General features: G+C 45.6%; 2 protein-coding genes across 5 annotated transcripts in view; one reads left to right on the forward strand and one right to left on the reverse strand.

Moving 5' to 3' along the window:
* The window catches only part of SLK (STE20 like kinase), a 49,997-nt gene extending 37,462 nt beyond the window's left edge, over positions 1–12,535 (reverse strand). For 3 of the 4 annotated variants that reach the window (XR_003765279.2, XM_029081278.2, XM_029081277.2), the window contains exon 1: positions 12,328–12,535. Coding sequence is in view for 3 of the 4 variants with exons in the window: in XM_029081278.2 (XP_028937111.1) it covers positions 12,328–12,477 (150 nt within the window). In the remaining variant the exon portion in view is untranslated. Of the gene's footprint in view, positions 1–10,568; positions 10,962–12,327 lie in introns of those variants that run through there. The other variant, XM_029081279.2, reaches the window with a different exon arrangement.
* Positions 12,536–13,402: 867 nt separating this feature from the next.
* The window catches only part of STN1 (STN1 subunit of CST complex), a 47,612-nt gene continuing 40,939 nt past the window's right edge, over positions 13,403–20,075 (forward strand). Inside the window, exons 1-2 of the mRNA XM_007667651.4 lie at positions 13,403–13,470; positions 15,906–15,955. The gene's annotated coding sequence lies outside the window, so the exon portion shown is untranslated. The remainder of the gene's footprint in view (positions 13,471–15,905; positions 15,956–20,075) is intronic.

Below are 20,075 nucleotides of genomic sequence, written 5' to 3' on the forward strand. Positions count from 1 at the left end.
ATTACAAGTTTGAGAGCGGAAGGAGGAAATTGAAAGTGTAAGAGAGGGAGGGCAGAATTGTGTAAGAAGTGTGAAAGAGAAAACATTTAAAGACTGAAGACTCTAGTGTGAAGGGAAGTGCTGTGGCACTTCCAAGGGCACAAAGGTGTTGGTTTTACAATCTAGAGCAATAACTTGAAAGTGTGGATATCGCTGCATCACTCTCAATAGAAAGTCTAAGGAAATATGTCCACTGTAGAGCATATTACTTCTTTCAGCCCTCCATTATCTTTGCTCAAGGACTGTGGGAAGAGCCGTGTGATCAAGACTCTTTCTTCTGTTTTTTTAAAACAGCTTGTGTAGAGGTGGAGAAAGGAAGGGGCGGGGGGGGGGGGGGGGCAGACTTTCAGAGTCACTTTAAGTATTCAGAGTCAACTGATAATACCTCCCTTGGAAATCAAACCCAGCAATACTTCACAATCTAGCCCAACATTTGAAAAGCTAATAATGTAACAAAGCATACAGGCAGGAAGATGCTAGTAATGTGTACTCTTTGGTGGGAAGGAAAGCCCTCCCTTTTCCTATTCCTGTAGGTTCCTCAACTGCAAACCCAATCAGTCAGCTAGTGCCTGAAGCTGCATCCTCGAAACCAGGACTTCTGACAGCTCACTCTTTCCTGCTAACAAGGGAGAAACAGTCAAAGCACTGGGACAAATACCAGGATATCAGATCGGACCCAGGTTCACTAGTGCTTAGCTCGATCAACACATTGAGGAGTGTGAGAAAATAATGCCACTATTACAAAGCATCATTCCAACCAGGCTCTTCATCCCACGATTTATGGACCTCACCTCCTCTCTCAACAACAAGTGTCCCCACCCTCAAAGCCTGATGGAAGGCATATCTCCTCCAAGAGGCCTTCCCTGATAAGTCTTCATTTCCTCTTTCCCGACTCCCTTCAGCGTTGCCCAGCCCCACAGCGTTTATGTACATATCCATAATTTCTTTATATTAATGTCTGTCTCCTCCTTTTGACTGTACGCTCGTTGTGGGCAAGGAATGTATCTGTTATATTGTTGCTGTACTCTCCCAAGCGCTTAGTTCAGTGTTCTCCGCACAATAAGAGCTCAGTATATAGAATCGATGATTCTCTTTTCTCCTAAATAGTTCTTGATCCATCTCCCAAGCCAGACAGCTGGGCTTGCAGATTTTGGTAGGGATTTATGGTTACAATAAGCACTTCTCTCCTACTCTGGCAAATCACCTCAGCCCATTCCCTACCAGGTCCTGCAGAGATTCAGCAAATCAATCAGTGGTATTAAGTGTTTACTGTAGGCAATCAGTGGAAAGTATTCTTCCTTGACAAGCTTACTGCATGCAGAGTACAATACAATAAAGTTGGTAGACACAACCGCTGCCCACAGGAGCTTACCGTCTAGAGAGGGAGACTGACATTAAAATAAATTACAGAAGGGGTATGTAAACAAGGGCTGAGGGCCCGGGAGTCGGATGAATAACAAGTGCTTGAGGAGTACAGATCCAAGTGTTGAAGTGACACAGAAAGGAGGGTAAATAGGATAGAGGAGAGGTTATTCAGGGTAGTTTAGGAAGGGTAGGCTTCTTGGAGGAGATGGGATTTTTGGATAGATAAGAATATGGGGAGCCGAGTCTACCAGATACGAAGGGAGAGCGAGTTCAAGCACAGATGGAGGACATGAGTGAGGGGTCAATTAGGGTACAATAAGAAGGTTGGCATTAAAGTGAAATATACACATTGGGTAGTAGTGGATGATGAGCAAGGCTAAGTAGGAGGGGGAGAACTGACTGAATACCTTAAGGTTGTCGTTAAAGAATTTCTGTTTAGTGTGGCAGTAGATGGGCAACCACTGGAGGTTTGTGAGAAGTGGGGAGGCATGGATTGAACAGTTTGTTTTTTTTAGAAAAATGACCTGGGCAGCAGACTGCAACATGGATTGGAGGGGGAAAAGACTTGAGGCAGGGAGGTCACAAAGAGGCTGACGCAATAGTCAGGAAGGTTAAATGACGAGTGGTCGGAGAGGAAGAGACGGATCCTAGAGCTAATGTTAAGACAGAATTTGAAGACAGACCGAATATATAGGTTGAATGAGAGAGATGAGTCACGAGTAATGCTGAAGTTTGTGAGAAAGGGAGGACGGCGGTATCTTCGGTAAGCTTAGACTGCTAGTTGTGGGCAGGGAATGTGCCAACCAACTCTGATATATACTCTACTCTCCCAATATAGTGCACACAGTACGTGCTCCATAAATACGACTTCTTATTGATGGGTTGATTCAGTGACAGGAATGTCGGGGGGAGGAGTTTGAATGGGAAAATGAGGTGTCAGCAGGATAGTCTTAGTAGAGAGATCCTGAAGAGAGGCGATAGGAGACTGTATTTTGTGAGTGTGTGTGTGGCGGGGGTTGCGGGGGAGGGAGGTCCAGAGGGAGCAGCCCGAGAGATAGGAGGACCACCATATTTTCCACCTTTATACTGCTCGGGCACGACTGACCGGAACACTTTTAACATTACAGACATGCGGTTGACACTGTTAGTACTGGATACTACAACCCAAGTACAGTCACATGTCCTGCTTTGGTTAATTTACCTGGATCAAATTGTAAGCAATATTACACCCAAATGGTAGCTGTAAGGTTCTAACCCACAGACAGTGAATGTAAGAACTGGAGAGAAACCATAATACAAAACCATATAAGGGCACCTTGCAAAGTTTAACTATTTTTTCAAACAAATCAGACAAATCGATAAGCTTATGATGCATTAATCACCTGATTTACAAATGTCTGACTGAACAACAAAAATCTAGACGGCCTAGTTAATACAATCCAGAAGCATTTAAGCATATGTATTTGTCTTGGGCATGGAATGTATCTGCTTATTCTGTTTTACTGTATTCTCCCAAGCGCTCAGTATAGTGTTCTGCACAAGGTAAGTGCTCAATAAACACCACTGATCGATCGCTATATTACTTTATGGTATTCTGAACCAGTCAAACTGAGGCTACAAAAATGACCTATCCCCAAAATAAAAACTTTGGATAAACAAAACTGTGTAGGCAAGCACCTATGGAAGTCCAATATATGTTATCTACATTCTCACTTGAACTAGCCTCAGTTCCATCCAATAGCTCATATAACTCTAATTCATTAGTAAAATAATGAAAGAAAAGCTTCTTGGTCTATATCTATTGACATTTAGGCTAAAAGTACCTCTCAATAAAAATATTCAATATTTGTCATTAATATATAATTTTCAAAAATGTCCCTTATAAATGCCCTGTAATCTCTGGGCTGCCCCAATCTATCACATAAAAATAAATCTGTGGCACAATTAAAAAAATATTAACACTAAAGTCATGTTTTCTAATGCAACATTCTAAGAGGATGCTAAAAAAAGATATTTACAGAAAAGTTTCACATAGCTTACAATGTTCAAAACACAAGCAATGAAAGGAACTGTAAATCCTTTTGAAACTTGAATACTTTCTAATTCCAGAGAGCTACTCTTGAGGGTTTCAATATTTTAGCACTAATTTCCCCAACTATGAGCCACCATGCTGAGTAAAATAAATCAAAGGAAGTGAACAAGAACACATTCTATATATATATTCTCTTTACATATATAGGATACTCACAGAATTCTAATAGTGAGTGCTACACAAAAACCAGGACTATAAAGTGGTTTTAAAAAATAGGAACATGAAATAACTTGAACTGTGTCTAGGTCATTTACTTTTAGTTCTGGCTGAGAGGATAGGTAAATATTTGGGAAAAATGACTCACTGACTCTAGGTCCCATTCTTCTTAATTCAGAGAGAACCATACCTTTTTATTTACATTTTGCTTTGAATTTTAAAAACAACTTAAGGTTTCTTCATCCCAGAAGGAACACATGCAAAATAATTATTTTGAAATAATAACGAGTTTTAAACAACTATTTTTGACATGGCCCAATAACTAAGGGAAATCATACTTATTTTTATACATGATCATGGTGTTTTATCAGCCTTGCCAATTTTCTTTTCTTTTTCCAATTCAAACTTCTGTAGAAATTATTTTATGAAAATATTCTGTCTTTTGCCGATTCTCCTCTTACTTTAACTTTACTTCCATTCATTCAATAGAATTTATTGAGCACGTATTATGTGCAGAGCACCGTACTAAGCGCTTGGAATGTACAATTCAGCAACTGATAGAGACAATCCCTGCCCAATAACGGGCTCACAGTACTTTCTTTCAACCCTACAAATGCTAGCTGGTCTTATTACTAACTGGAAGGTGACTGGGATCACTGACTTCTTCGACTTGTGTTAAAAAAAAAAAAAAAAAAGGAATGCCAAGCCAGAGAAGAGGGTCAAAATGCTAAGCTTCCAACTCAAAATAGTTTATAATATTGGGGTACATTTGCTAGAAGCAACCACTTGTGTCCACTTGCAAAGGGTAAGAAACACTAGATTAAATGACTATTTATCTTACTACTGTACTCAGTATCTTCCATGTGGAAGGGCTTATTATTAAAGCGTTCTTAGAACTGGTAAATAATTGTGTTTAATTGTAAGACAAGCTTTGTGGCTACCAACTCTCCAACCACTTGGTACAGTGATCTGCACGCGGTAAGCACTCAATAAATATTGTTGATTGATTGTTAACAAGTGTTATTCCCAGCCCTTCCACACACTCATTGGGTGATCCCAAGAAAAAGCATTTTAAGCCTCTGCCACATTTTTATACCTGTAAAAAATGTTAATGCTTGTCGCTTAACTAGCTTACAAGAATATTCCAATCATTAAATAAATCCTGTTCGAGCCTTCTGAAAGTTAACTAATTATTGTTAATGGAACTTGAATCACTGAATAACCGGCTAGTTAAATTCCTCCATTCATAAAACTGCTTACTTTAATTTCTACCACGCTTTGAAAAGCATGTTAATTCAAGTACACAGAGTTGTGAAGAGCCAAGATAAGGTAAACCAGAACTTGGGGGTTGATCCTAGTTTTTGTCACCTTTGTCCCATAGAATTTGGGGGGTTGAACAAAAATTCCTCAAAAAATAAGGGAAAACCTTTTCCCACTTATATTTATTCACTTTCTTATAATTTTGCATGTCTCAGATTTTTAGGTTGGAGACAATAAAGTTATTTCTATATAAAAAAAATTAAGGTTATTCTGCCAAGTCGAAATGGAAGACTATTTTACCAGATTTCTAGAACAAAATAAGTCTTTAAGCATTTCTGGTTTTTAGATTCTATGTTTAGGTTGACACCACAAATACAGTACATTGTGTTTTGTTCTGTTTTTGATTCAAGTAATTAAAAGAGAAACTCAAGACATGATTACTTAAAGAACAGGAAACAGTGTTACCCAATTTTTTTTTAAATTATAATAAGGTCTTCTCCAGGCTATAAGAGTTCAGCTTTTCTTCAAAGTCTTACCCATTAAGACTGTTTATGATCAATGACTTTCTCCAAAGACACTCCCAGGAAGTGCAGATTTTTAAGGACAGCTTTAGAGTTTAAATGATGAGGGTGTTCTAGTTCCACCATGCAACTAAAAATAAGTAACCATGTTATTTCAGGAAACTTTCGTACAGCAATATTTCAGGCGGAAAAGAGTTTCCTTGCTTCCCTAGAGTCTGAGATGTAAGTAACTTGTGATTACTGTTCTTTTTCCAAGCGACGACCTAGCCTTTTATTATAACTCTAAAACCTGCACCAGGAACATAAAGTACAAAGGAATAATTTTCAGGAAGTTAAAATGCCTCAGTAATTCCAAATACATTGTTTTTAATGACAGTATAAATGCTAATTATATTGTACTTTCCCAGGTCCTTAGTACAGTCCTCTGAACACACTGGTTGGCTGAATGCTACAAATCCAACCTATAACCCACCATAAATAATGAGCTTTCAGTCTTACATTATGGAAGATTCACAATGCAGAATATACCCCATGAATATAAAAAAACCTAGCTCTCCATCAACTTAAACATAAGTGGTCATAAGGAGGAAGTGGAGCTTTCTTTATCTTGACTTGATTCGTCTCTTTTTCAGTTGCTATTTTTAAAAGCTGCAAAGAGGATAAAAAACAGCAGTTCACCCACCTTCCCTGAGGCTTCTGAAATTGCTACGGTGGCCTCGACTGAAACCTTTATTATTTCCTAACCTACTCTAATGCTCCACAGTAAATTAGAGGTACCCCAAATGGCTAGTGATTTAAAAATACACTGGGAGGGAATCAGCTCTTTCCCAACCTTCTCTAGGCAAAACACACGACAGCTGTGAAGAAAGAAACCATGTCTCAAACTACAGGGTGAGCTATGCAACACTCTTCAATTAAAATAATGACCCAAATCATGCAAATGATATTCAAAAATCCTGCTTTCATCTGCAAAAAAATTAGCTGCCAGAGAAAAACAGCTAGAGAATAAAGGATTTTATCTCAATTCTGTTGGGGTAACTGTTAAATTTACTGTAGCATAAACACAAAAATCTCCCATTTGACTTAAAAAATTTTAAAAGAAAATATTTGCAAATTGTGATTTTGCAAAACTGATTTTATCTTTTTTTTTCTTTTTATCTTGCATTCCAAGTGCATTTCTATAGGCTTGGACCCCGCTTGGAAAATTTGACTAGGCAATGCAAAAATATAAGATTGTACACTAAATGTTTACAGTGTGAGAAAACTGTGAACCACAAGCCTGACAATCTTGCTAGCCATTAGTGGAAGTGAATACTGTTAAGAAAGGCGCAGATTAAACACTTCCTTTAACATTAATTTCTTCATTTACACCTACCAGCTTATTTATGGTTGGAAAAATTGACTCTCTTTGGAATTCTACCTACTGAACTCTGTTTCCTGACATGGCTAAAATGAAGCAAACACAAATTTCATTAGAAGCAACGTGGCTTAGTGGATAAAGCACTCCCCGGATGGGCCGGGGAGTCAAAGGACCAGGGTTCAAATTCTGCTTCTGCCACTTGCCTGCTCTGTGAAGTTGCTTAACTTCTCTGGGCCTCAATTACCTCATCTGTAAAATGGGGATTAAGACTGCAAACCCCATGTGGAAGAGCGACTGTGTCCAAACTGATTAGCTACCAAGCACTTAGAACAGTGCTTGGCACTTGGTAATAATAATAATAATAATGATGGTATTTGATCATTATGTTATGTGCACTATACTCTACTAAGCACTGGGGTGGATACAAGCAAAACGGGTTAGACATAGTCCCCTGTCCCACACAGGGCTCACAGTCTTAATCCCCCTTTTATAGATAAGGTAACTGAGGCACAGAGAACTGAAGAGACTTGCCCAAGGTCAGACAGTACAAGTGGTGGATCCAGGATTAGAACCCATGACCCTCTGACTCCCAGGCCCTTGCCCTAACCCCTATGCTAAGCGTTTAATAAATATTATTATTATTACTGTTATAGAAGACTGAGTTCTAAACTCCATATTAGCAAACTCTTTTCCACTTAGTTCAGGATAAAGATACCCCCTCTCCTAGATGACAGATTAAGTTAAATTTCATTCACCCCTGGGCAAATGTGTTTAAAATTTACTCAAGTACTGAATTCTTCAAAACTGTAAACCATCTAGCTAAATTGAACATTATCAAAGATGCTGGAACACAATATGTTTTCTTTTCACTGAGACCAAAGTGTTAATAGCCTGTATTCTAAATTTCCTGAATTTCATAAAACAAAAAGCCTCAAAAATGTTTGGAGGGGTGGGGAAGAAGTTTTAACCAAGAAAAGAGAAATTCTTACCCCAAATAAAAAACAAGACTTTCCCTTAGCCTATGTCTATCAAAGTTAATTATCTTTAGAAGGCTGTTTACTAGTTTTATTGCAATCGGTTATTTGCCCAGAACAGTTCAGAATGCTTTCAAAAATGCTGAGCTGATTGCAGCCCGCTGCAATAGTTGGAAGTACTTCCACATACTCAGTTTAAATATATAGTTTCATATCCTACTTCACATAAAATGTAAACTGAAATTCAAAGAAGAATGTGAGGCTCGTGTGAATGAATCATTTGAATAGGAGAGAGATGCGACTGCCTTTGGTAGAATTTCGGATGTGAAACCCTCCCAACTTAACCTGGAGTCCAGAAACTAACCAAAAAGAGAATTCTTAAATTTTAATATCTAATTTAGAATGAGAAAATGCATAGCTAATTTCAAAGCTTGATGCTCTATTAATGTTTTATTTTTTATAGTTAGGGAGATCACATTAGAAAACTTTAGCTTAGTGAAATAGGTGTAATGAATTTAGATCAACTTCAAGCCTTCAAAAAGCAATCTCAAGAATGAACAGTCTAAAAGTGGGGGGGGGGGGGGAATTTAATTTTATAAAATACCACTATATAAAGTGGTGGGCAGGTAACATTTTGGGTTAAAGGTAAAAATTCCAGAACTAATTTCCTTGCCTTAAACAATATTATATTAAGTCATTTTCTTGTCACTAGGGAAATATAATTTCCCTAAAGTATTTCCTACTGTTACTTGCCATGCATCTGTCTATATTCCTAGTGAAAAGAGCACAGGCCTGGGAGTGACAGTTCTGCCACTGTGACCTTGGACAAGTCACTTGACTTCTCTGTGCTTCACTTACCTCATCTGTAAAATGGGGATTAAGTCTGTCAGCCCTATATGGGACAGGGACCGTGCCCAACCGGATTATCTTCTATCAACCCAAGGGCTTAGTACAGTACTTGGCCACAGTAAGCGCTTAAAAATCACCCCCCAAAAAACCCCAAATCTGTCCTCTCACTGATACGCTGATTACCATAAGAACCTGGGTGAATTACCAGCGTGGCTCAGTGGAAAGAGCCCGGGCTTGGGAGTCAGAGGTCATGGGTTCGAATCCCGCCTCTGCCACTTGGCAGCTGTGTGACTGTGGGCAAGTCACTTAACCTCTCTGTGCCTCAGTTACCTCATCTGTAAAATGGGGATTAAGACTGTGAGCCTCACGGGGAAAAACCTGATTACCCTGTATCTCCCCAGCGTTTAGAACAGTGCTCTGCACATAGTAAACACTTAACAAATACCAACGTTATTATTATTTCCTACCTTCTTCAGACCCCACGTCATCTCCTGCCTTGCTTTATTTCCCTTCCTTGGAAATCAAAGGCCTTGGGGGAATCACTTACCTTCTCTGTGCCCCTTTCCTCATCTGTGACATGGGAATTCAATGCCTTTGTCCTTCCCCCTTAAAGGACTTTATCCATCTGATTGCCCTGTATCTACCTCAGTGTTTAGTACAGTGCCTGGCACACTGTAAGCGCTTCACAAATACCACAATTATTAAAGGCAAATTGGCCTAGTGCAAAAAGCCCGGGGTCGGGGAGTCGGGTGACCCAAGTTCTAGACCCAGCTCTGCCACTGACAAGCCTTGGGACCTTGGTCAGATCCCTTATAACCACTCCGGGGCTCGATTTCCCCATCTGTAAAAGGGGGGTGATACCGACTCTCCCTTCCTTTCAAGACTGTAAGCCCCGTGTCGGGACAGGGACTGGGTCCATTTCAATTATAATAATGTTGGTATTTGTTAAGCGCCTACTATGTGCAGAGCACTGTTCTAAGCGCTGGGGGAGATTTACAGGGTCATCAGGTTGTCCCACGTGAGGCTCACAGTCTTCATCCCCATTTGACAGATGAGGTCACTGAGGCCCAGAGAAGTGACTTGCCCACAGTCACACAGCTGCCAAGTGGCAGAGCCGGCATTCGAACCCGTGGCCTCTGACTCCCAAGCCCGGGCTCTTTCCACTGAGCCAGGCTGCTTCTCTTACGCCGATTACCTTAATAATGGTATTTGTTAAGTGCTTACTATGTGCCAAGCACTGGGGGAGATACAAGGTAATCAGGACGTCCCACGTGGGGCTCACGGTCTTAGTCCCCATTTTACAGATGAGGTAACGGAGGCAGAGAGAAGTTACGTGACTTGCCCAAAGTCACAAAGCTGACGAGTGGAGGATGCGGGATTCGAACCCATGACCTCTGACTCCCAAGCCCGGGCTCTTTCCGCTAAGCCACGCTGCTTCTCGTATCCTGTCTCGTCTATTGTATCTTGTATCGTCTATTCCACTGTTAAGCACCAAGCATAGAAGAAGCACTTAATTCTATAATTATCATCCGTCTAGTCTGCCTCTTCCCTTTATCCACAAAGCGCCGAATTTGAAAACAGAACAGAGAGTCGGGGACCGATTTTCTAACCCGGGCTCCGTCCCTGGACCCTAGGCAAGCCTCTGCTTCTTGACCAATAACGATGTTGGTATTCGTTAAAGCGCTTCCTCTGTTCTAAGCGCGCGGGGGGGGGGGGGGGGGCGGGGGGAGATCAGGTTGTCCCACGTGAGGCTCGCGGTTAATCCCCATTTTCCAGATGAGGTCACTGAGGCCCAGAGAAGCGAAGTGACCCGCCGGCCGTCACCCAGCTGCCAAGCGGCGGGGCCGGGCTTCGAACCCGTGACCTCTGTCTCCCGAGCCCGGGCTCTTTTCCGCCGAGCCACGCTGCTTCTCGTGGCTCGCCCCCATCCAAACGAAGGGGTGCCGGCCCACCTGCTTGCCGGGTAAGGGGTCGGAGCGAACCCCCGCCATCGAGTCCTTGCCCACACGCGACACGCCGTCGCCTCCGGCCCGCGACTCCGCATCCGCGCTCCGTCCTCCCCCTCAACCGGGTCCCGTGACGATCTCCAACTTGGGGACGGAAATATCCCGGCGACATCATCGTCCGCAAGGGATGACCAGCTCTTCGTGCCCTCCCGGGGCGACCCCGACCTCTTTCTCCCTAAGGCCGGAGGATTCTTCATCACCGCCCCGGAGATCACCTCTCGCCCGTTCACTTTTGGTTTAGGGTCTCTACCGTCCCGATGCAGGGTTTTCTTTCTTCTTCCTGGAAACGTTCTCCTGGAAAGTCCACTGACCAAAGCAAGGAAGGAGAAAGGTCACCCAGATCCGGATCGAAAACCCTCTCGGTGCGACCAGAACGGTGAACTCTTTTATTGCCGCCAAGCGAGAGGGTTAACAGGCAGGCGCTCTGGCTGCCACTAAAATGCATAATTAGTTTCAGATCCAAAAGGCTGGAGGGACAGTTAATTAAAACTCCGTGACAGCACGGCTGCTGCTCTTTTTTTTCCGGTCGAGTAATTAACGACGATCGAAGCCTTCTTGAACTTTGAAGGGTGACACTTCTCTAGAGCCCGCGGGGCCCCTCCCCGGCTCTTTGGCGACTCTTTTTGGAAGGTTGCGGGGAATTGGGGGGGCTCGGGGGGGGGGAAACTGAGGCATCGATGGGGGGAGAAACTGAGGCATCGACGGGGGGGAGAAGCTAAGGCATCGACGGGGGGAGAAACTGAGGCATCGATGGTGGAAGAAACTGAGGCGGCAAGGGGAGAAGCTGAGGCATCGACGGGGGGAGAAACTGAGGCATTGATGGTGGAAGAAACTGAGGCAACGACGGGGGGAAACTGAGGCATCGACGGGGGAAACTGAGGCATCGACGGGGGGAAACTGAGGCATCGACGGGGGGAAACTGAGGCATCGATGGGGGGAGAAACTGGGGCATCGATGGGGGGAGAAACTGGGGCATCGACGGGGGGGAAACCGGGGCATCGACGGGGGGGAAACTTTGATGGGGGGGAGAAACTGAGGCATCGATGGGGGAAACTGAGGCATCAATGGGGGGAAACAGAGGTATCAAAAGGGGAGAAACTGAGGCATCGACGGGGGAGAAACTGAGGCTTCGACGGGGGAGAAACTGAGGCATTGATGGGGAGAAACTGAGGCACCGACGGGGGGAGAAACTGAGGCACCGATGGGGGGAGAAACTGAGGCATCAACGGGGGGAAACAGAGGCATCGATTGGGGGAAACTGAGGCTTCGATGGGAAGAAACTGAGGCTTCGATGGGGGGAAACAGAGGCATCGATTGGGGGAAACTGAGGCACCGATGGGGGAGAAACTGAGGCACCGATGGGGGAGAAACTGAGGCATTGATGAGGAGAAACTGAGGCTTCGATGGGGGAGAAACTGAGGCACCGACGGGGGGAGAAACAGAGGCATCGACGGGGGGAAACTGAGGCATCGACGGGGGGGAAACTGAGACACCGATGGGGGAGAAACTGAGGCATCGACGGGGGGAAACAGAGGTATCGATGGGGGGAAACTGAGGCATCGACGGGGGAAAACAGGCATCAGCGGGGGAAACTGAGGCGTCGACGAGGCGGACCTTGTGGTGGCCCTCTCTTTCTTTCTTTCTTTCTTTCCTTCCTTCCTTCCCTCCCTGGGCTCCTTTCCCAGTTCCCCTTCCCCCGCCCTACCTTGAAGACTTTCCCAAAGGCGCCGTCTCCCAGCTCGCCGATAATTTCCCAAAAGTCCTCCGGGTTGAGGTCCCTCTTCACATGCTCGTACTGCTTCTTCTTCTTCTCCCCTCCCAGCTTGAAGATCTTCCGGAAATTGAAGAAGGACATCTTTCCTGCCGGGCCGGGCGCGGGGCCGGCGGCCGCGGAAACCCCACGAGCCGGGGGGTGGAGACGGGGGACGGGGGACGGGGGACGGGGGACGACGACGACGACGAGCGGCGGCACCGTCCGGCCCGGACGCCCCAACGGCCGCCCGCCCCGCCGACCCACACCAGACGCTGCGGCAAAGCCGAGGGGCGGCGGGAGGCGGAGGCGGAGGCGGAGAAGGGGGACGGGGCGGGGGGAGGCGGAGCCAGCGGGGAAGGGAAGAAGAGCAGCCGCCTCGCCTCGCCTCGCCTCTCCTCGCCTCGCCCCGCTCTTCTGCTTCTCCTTCTCCGCCCCCCCAGCCCACCACACGCTCCTCGCCGCCCTGCCCTCCAACGCCCTCTTCCCCTCGAGCCCCGCCCCCCGGCGCTGCTATTGGCTCCCCTCCCCGACCGGCCCCGCCCCCCGGCCCTGCTATTGGCTCCCCTCCCCGACCGTCCCCGCCCCCTGGTCCTGCTATTGGCTCCCCTCCCCGACCGTCCCCGCTCCCTGGTCCTGCTATTGGCTCCCCTCCCCGACCGACCCCGCCCCTCTTGCTCCGGTGACTTGTCGGCCAGTACTACTGACTCCTCCCGGCCCCCACCCCGCCCCCCCTCTCTTCTATGGGCTCTGGGGCGCTGCTATTGGCTCCCCTCCCCGACCGCTCCCGCCCCCTGGCCCTGCTATTGGCTCCCCTCCCCGACCGTCCCCGCCCCCTGGTCCTGCTATTGGCTCCCCTCCCCGACCGACCCCGCCCCTCTTGCTCCGGTGACCTGTCGGCCAGTATTATTGACTCCCCCCGGACCCCACCCCGCCCCCTTCTCTCCTGTGGGGCGCTGCTATTGGCTCCCTCCGGACCCCGCCCCTCTCCCCCGGTCTAGGGGCTCTCGGGCGCTGCTATTGGCCCTCCCCCCCGCTCCGGGCTCTGCTATTGGCTCCCGCCGACAGCCAGTCAGCACGCGCGGAGAGCGGACCGAGGTGGGGAGCGCGGGCTGGAGGTCGGACGGGGCAAGGGGGCAGGCAGAACGGGGGTCCGGCTGGGGGTTTCCTAGGCAACAAAGGGCAGACGACAACCCGTCCGAGGGATTGCCTCTGGGGCTTCATCTCCTCCCCCCGCCCCTTGTCAGCCCTGTGACTTCGGGCAAGTCACTTCAGCGTGGCTCAGGGGCAAGAGCCCGGCCTGGGGAGGCAGAGGTCGTGGGTTCGAATCCCGACTCCGCCAGCTGGATGACCGTGGGCAAGTCACTTCACTTCTCTGGGCCTCAGTGACCTCATCCGGAAAATGGGGATAGTAATAATACTAATGTTGGTATTTGTTAAGCGCTTACTATGTGCCGAGCACTGTTCTAAGAGCTGGGGTAGACATAGGGGAATCGGGTTGTCCCACGTGGGGCTCTCAGTCTTAATCCCCATTTTACAGTTGAGGGAACTGAGGCCCAGAGAAGTTAAGTGACTTGCCCACAGTCACACAGCCGACAAGTGGCAGAGCTGGGATTCGAACTCATGAGCCCTGACTCCAAAGCCCGTGCTCTTTCCACTGAGCCACGCTGCTTCTCCGAGCCTCACGGGGGAGAACCTGATGACCCTGTATCTCCCCCAGCGCTTAGCACAGTGCTCTGCACGTAGGTAGCGCTTAACAAATACCAACATTATTATTGTCATTATTCTCTGGGCCTCAGTGACCTCATCGGTCAAATGGGCATCACGACTGTGAGCCCCAAGTGGGACGACCCGTTCGCCTTGTATCTATCCCAGCGCTTAGAACAGCGCTTGGCACATAGTCAGTGCTTAACAAATGCCATCATCATCATCATCATTATTATTATTATAATGGTGGTCAATCAATCAGAGGTATTTATTGAGCGCTTACTATGCGCAGAGCCCTGTGGTATTTGTTAAAGTCCTCACTTACGTTCCAAGCACCGTACTGGTAATCGGGATCTGATCCCGGCTCCGCCACTTGTCAGCTGTGTGACTTTGGGCAAGTCACTTCACTTCTCTGGGCCTCGGTGACCTCATCTGGAAAATGGGCATCAAGACTGTGAGCCCCAAGTGGGACAACCCGATTACCTTGTCTCTCCCCCAGCGCTTAGAACAGTGTTTGGCACATAGCAAGCGCTTAAAAAATACCATCATTATTATTATTATTATTTGTTAAGCGCTTACTATGAGATAAGCACTGTTCTAAGCACTGGGGTGGATACAAGGTAATCAGGTTGGGGCTCACGGTCTTCACCCCCATTTTACAGATGAGGTCGCTGAGGCACAGAGAAGTTAAGTGACTTGCCCAAAGTCACTCAGCTGATGGTGGCGGGGCTGGGATTCGAACCCACGACCTCCGACCCCCAAGCCCGTGTTCTTTCCAGGAAGCCACGCTGCTTCTCTAAAGGCTGGAGTAGATACAAGATAGATCCCACCACGGGGCCCACTAAATCGGAAGGAGAGCAGAGGTTAATACCCCTTTTATAGATGTGGGAACTGAGACAAAGAGAAGTTAAGTGACTTGTCCAAGGTCACGCAGGAGACGAGTGTTGGAATCGGGATGGGAACCGAGGCCCTCTGGCTTCCGGGCCTGTACTCTTTCCACCGGGACACGCTGCTTCTCAATGATAATGGTGACGTTCATTAAGTGTTCAATGTGTTCCAAACACTGTGCTAAATCTGGAGTAGATACAGGACAATCAGATCGGACACTGTCCCCGTTCCATTCAGGGCTCACTGTCTAAGTGGGAAGGAGAACAGGTATTGAATCCCCATTGCACGGATGAGGAAACGAAGTTAAGCGACTTTCCCAAGGTCACACGGCAGGCAAGTGGAAGAGGTGGAGTAAGAATGCAGGCTTCCTGAATTACGGGAATCTCTGACTCCCTTGGTGGCAGTGAGCATGAAGGAGTGGAAAGCTACCAGTGCTTGGAGAGAGGCAGTTTTGTTTTTTTAATTGTTTAGTAAGATTCATGATCTGCCTTTTTTTTTAACCAGCCCAGACCAGATCTAGTGCATGTAGATTATGGTGGGGAGCATATAGTTATGATAGGATACCTGGATGTTGTCATTTCTTTGATTCCCCCCCGCAGCATGGGTATGGTGTCCTGGGGAAAACCAGATTGACCTTGAAGCACTCAGCAGATTTAATGAGGGTGCTAATACCTTCTCAGGCTTTGCTTTCAGAAAATAATTTGGATTTTTTTCACATCCTCTTTGGCCACATTCCCGTTCTTCTAATTCTGTGGTGCCTAGCTCACCCAAGTACTTAAGAATTCAGTGCCAAAACTGTAAAATAGAAAAGACATCTCTTCAAGGGAATGCATATGAGCAGAATCTTGTCCACATGAAAATGGAAGACGAGAGCCATTTAAGTGTATTTGTGTTTCTCCATAAATTTATGTTAAGTAAAATTTATTGAACTTCCACAGATTTCCTGGCACAGAACAAGGAGCGACCCATTGGTACATACGTAACTTAGGTAAGATACAGCCCTCGCTCTCCTCGGTTTACAGTCCAATAGTCAAGACAACAAGAAGTTCAAATGATTGTGCTTGAACGAGGCTGAGTTATCCATAGATTGGTAGTACATGGATACATAGTAGTGTATCCATAGATACGTTGTTGGGTAAAGCTGTATACTTCTCGTGCGTGAACCGGGAAGGCTTCTCGGGGAAGATTGGTTCTAAATTTGTCTGAGTGTTGATCAGAAAGTAACCTGGGAGAGGGTGTGTGAAATGTAGGTGACAAGAGAGAAAACTGGGACAGGAAGGACAGTGAACAGAGAGCAATGGACTGGCATGGAATGAGGAAAATGGACAAGACAGATGCTAGCTTCCAGCTAAATTGATGTAGGACTGTGAAGCCAGGATGAACATTTTAAATTGGAAACGGCCCATGGTAAATTTGGGGGAAGAAAGTGATGAGGGTCAAAGAGACAGTCACTGAATTTGATTGGTGTTGCAAAACCCGAATGGTCCGGCTAATTAGAGGAAAAGCAACGAAACTAAAGAGAACACTGGCATTAGGCATCCACTGTGGGTGTATCTAGTTGGGATTTTGAATATGCCCTTTATAACCCATCTTTCTCAAAGTGTGAAATTATAACGGAAAGTTAAACTGACCTATTATAATTGCATCCTCTCCTTTCAAACTCATCAAGGAGAGCCACCCCTCCCCTAACTATGAAATTGCTTTAGCAACTTTTCCAAGGCCCATGCATAGACTGTAAATTTTCCAAGGAGGAACAATGAACTTTCTCCATGCTACACGAAACCCCCATAATGGTACGGCCACGCATGAGGACTGGAGTTAAGAATTGGTTCTTGTGAAACTGAAAAGACCATCCTTGGCACAGCTTCGGGAAAGAGAATGGATAAAATGATGAACTAGTTCCCTCAGCTCCCAGCCTCACACATATTCCCACATAGTAATGTGTATTGTTCTATTTTCCCCAGACATTGCCTAGCAAGGGGGTATCAGAGTGTCTCAGTGGCAAGAGCCCAGGCTTGGGAGTCAGATGTCATGGGTTCGAATCCCCGCTCCGCCACTTGACAGCTGTGTGACTGTGGGCAAGTCACAACTTCTCTGTGCCTCAGTTACCTCATCTGTAAGATGGGGATGAAGACTGTGAGCCTCACGTGGGTCAACCTGATGACCCTGTATCTACCCCAGCGCTTAGAACAGTGTTCTGCACATAGTAAGCGCTTAACAAATGCCAACATTATTATTATAACCAGGTTATTTCATGGTTGGTATCAGTGATCACATACAAGAAACAGTGCTCATCTAAAGGCTACTGCCGAACTTCAAAGCAAGAGCTCCGTTAGACCGTTTCTGAGGGTGTGTATGTTATCGATTTCTAGGGAGTAGAGGGAATAGTATTTATGAAGTGCTGTGTGCAGGGTATTGTGCTGATAGAGAATACGTAGGTGGGAATTAGACATGGTCTCTGTCCCTCATAGGGTTCACAATCTAACAGGGATATGCGAAACAGGGGGACTCAAGCACAAAATACGCTAGTTAACATCCTTTTGACGATGAGGATTCATAAAATGGGGTAAAGCATTACAGTTTTTCAACATGGAGATTAGTACCTCAGTATCACATCCTGTAACACCACCACTTGGCCACCTCGATTGCTAAAACCTTTTAAAGTAAATTTAGCTGGGCGTCATGAAAAATGTAAATGATGGAATCTCTCACTGAGTTCAGTGGACAGGCCTCGGTCTTGAGACTCCCGGCCTGAGGATCTATGCGAAAGATCCTTGGCTGTAGCGTTCATGGTGTCCTTAGCTCTGCTGTCCCTCTCTTGCCCATGCCACGCCCATCGTGTTCCCCGCTGGGACACAGTATGGCAAGCAAGTAGGCAGGCAGTCAGGGAAGCAGTATATTCCAAGATGCAATGATCAATCAGTGGCATTTACTGAGCACTTACTGTGACTAGAGCACTGTACTGAGTGCTGGGGAAAGTATAATACAACAGAGTTGACAGGCATGGTCCTTGCCCACAAGAGTTTACAGTCTAAAGGTGCAAGGAAAGATTTTTCATATGTAGGCCACGCTTCTGGCCACAGTGACTGCAGCGTGATCCTGACACTGTGCTGAAAAACCACAACCCGGTAGGCAGTTTCCTGGTAGCCACTGCCCCAGGCCAACCAGCTGTTTTTCAAGATTGCTGCTACTGTCAGAAACCTTTGGTCAGAAACCTCCCCTGTTGATGGCCTAACTCCAACAGTCATTGCTCTTGATTCCCTGTTCACTCGGGTCAATAGAAGAGATTTTTAAAAAAAGTAACGGTATACTATATGATGAAATCATATTTAAATAAATGAATTTTTATTTAGTTTCTTCCTGGAAGAAAGTTGCACATCTAGAAAAATGCTTCACTCTTTGTAAAACTGAACTACATAATTTCTCATCCAGCCAAACAAGCAAGGGATAACAGGGAAAAGTCTCACTTGACCACAGAATTCTTTGTTTTCATTATTGTAACGAAGAGAGTCAACGAGAATGACTGCACTTTCTCCCAAGAACTTTAATCTGCTTAGCTGGCAGTCTAAACTCCTGACCAGATCGCTGATAAAAATATTTCCCGTTAAAAATAATAATAATAAAAAAAAACCCACTAAATCATCTGACTCAGCTCTTTATCCCAAAAAGGTCCTAAAAAATAATCATTACTTCTAATTCCTTTCTCTCCATGCATCATTCTAAATTGTTCCACCCCTTAAATCCATCCCTGCTAATCTCTATCTTATATGTATGACAATAAGGTAAAAATCTAGTCTCGAGTTTCATAAAACCACACTGTAAGTTGACGTAAAGCAACACATTGAATTGACACGTTGAACACTATTCCTTACTTCATCTAATAATACAGTACCTAACATCACTTCCAGGTTTTGAATGAAATCTTTCTGTGTTCCCACTCATTCCACCTCCACAATCATCCATATGAATTATAAACCTGGATTTATTACTTATTAGAGTTGACATCAACAGCCATGTGGCAGCTGCCTAGGGCCAAACAAATCACATTTCAGTGGTTCAGAAGATTTCCTGCTGTTAAACAAATACATCAAGACATTCACCATTAAATATATTCTTAAATTTAGTACTGGCCTTATCAGTTTGCATTCTCATTTCAACTTTACTGTAATATGCTGCTTTTCTTATATTTGCCACGGTTTTGCTTAAAATAGTTTCTGTTTTGTTTTTCTAAGCTATACTGGCTGCTGCTCTTTAAAATGTTTCCATTGCTGCAAATATTGAAGTATGTTATTTGTGACTGAAATAGACTTAACATGATGATACTGAAAAGGGTGCGGATCAGTAATGAGTAATTCCTCCGAGTAGCCCTGTGACTTAGTGGAAAGTGCACGGGTCTGGGAGTCAGAGACCTGTATCAACTCCACCATTTGCCTGTTGTGTGACCTTTTAACTTCTCGGTGTCTCAGTTTTCTCATTTTAGAGAGGAAGGTTGGCAACAGACATGTAAGGAAAGATGAAAACCTAAAAATATAAGAGAAAAGGACGATGATAAATATGACAAAGGCAATAGGGCACTTTGCCTAGAGGAAGAGTTACAGGCGCCTCACCGTTCATCCTAATAGTCATAGCCACAGCCACGATCTTCCCGATATTCGAAAAGCTGGGAAGGCCTCATGTTGACAGTGTTTGAGCAGGGTTGGAGCAGCGGCCTGTGGGAATCCTGTTAGCATGAGGGGTGGGTGGGGGTAGAGAACGTGTCTACCAACTCTGTTATGATGTACTCTCCCAAGCGCTTACTGTGCACACAGTATACAGCATTTCTAAAATGCTGGACTGCAAAACCTGCTGCAATTTTATCCAGAAATTTGTTATAACCATAGGTAATAGGAGATTGTGACTGATTGGTGTAGTGGAGGCCACTACACTGCAACAGGCTCCATTGAGTGGGTTGCTGCTGCTGCTGCCAGTGTTCTTACACATTTTGTTCATTCCGATAATCAACTGATTTTATCTGAGGGATCTGCGTAATAATAATGTTGGTATTTGTTAAGCGCTTACTATGTGCTGAGCACTGTTCTAAGTGCTGGGGTAGATACAGGGTAATCAGG

This window comes from Ornithorhynchus anatinus, chromosome 16 (genome assembly GCF_004115215.2).
Source record: "Ornithorhynchus anatinus isolate Pmale09 chromosome 16, mOrnAna1.pri.v4, whole genome shotgun sequence".
Classification (NCBI taxonomy): domain Eukaryota; kingdom Metazoa; phylum Chordata; class Mammalia; order Monotremata; family Ornithorhynchidae; genus Ornithorhynchus; species Ornithorhynchus anatinus.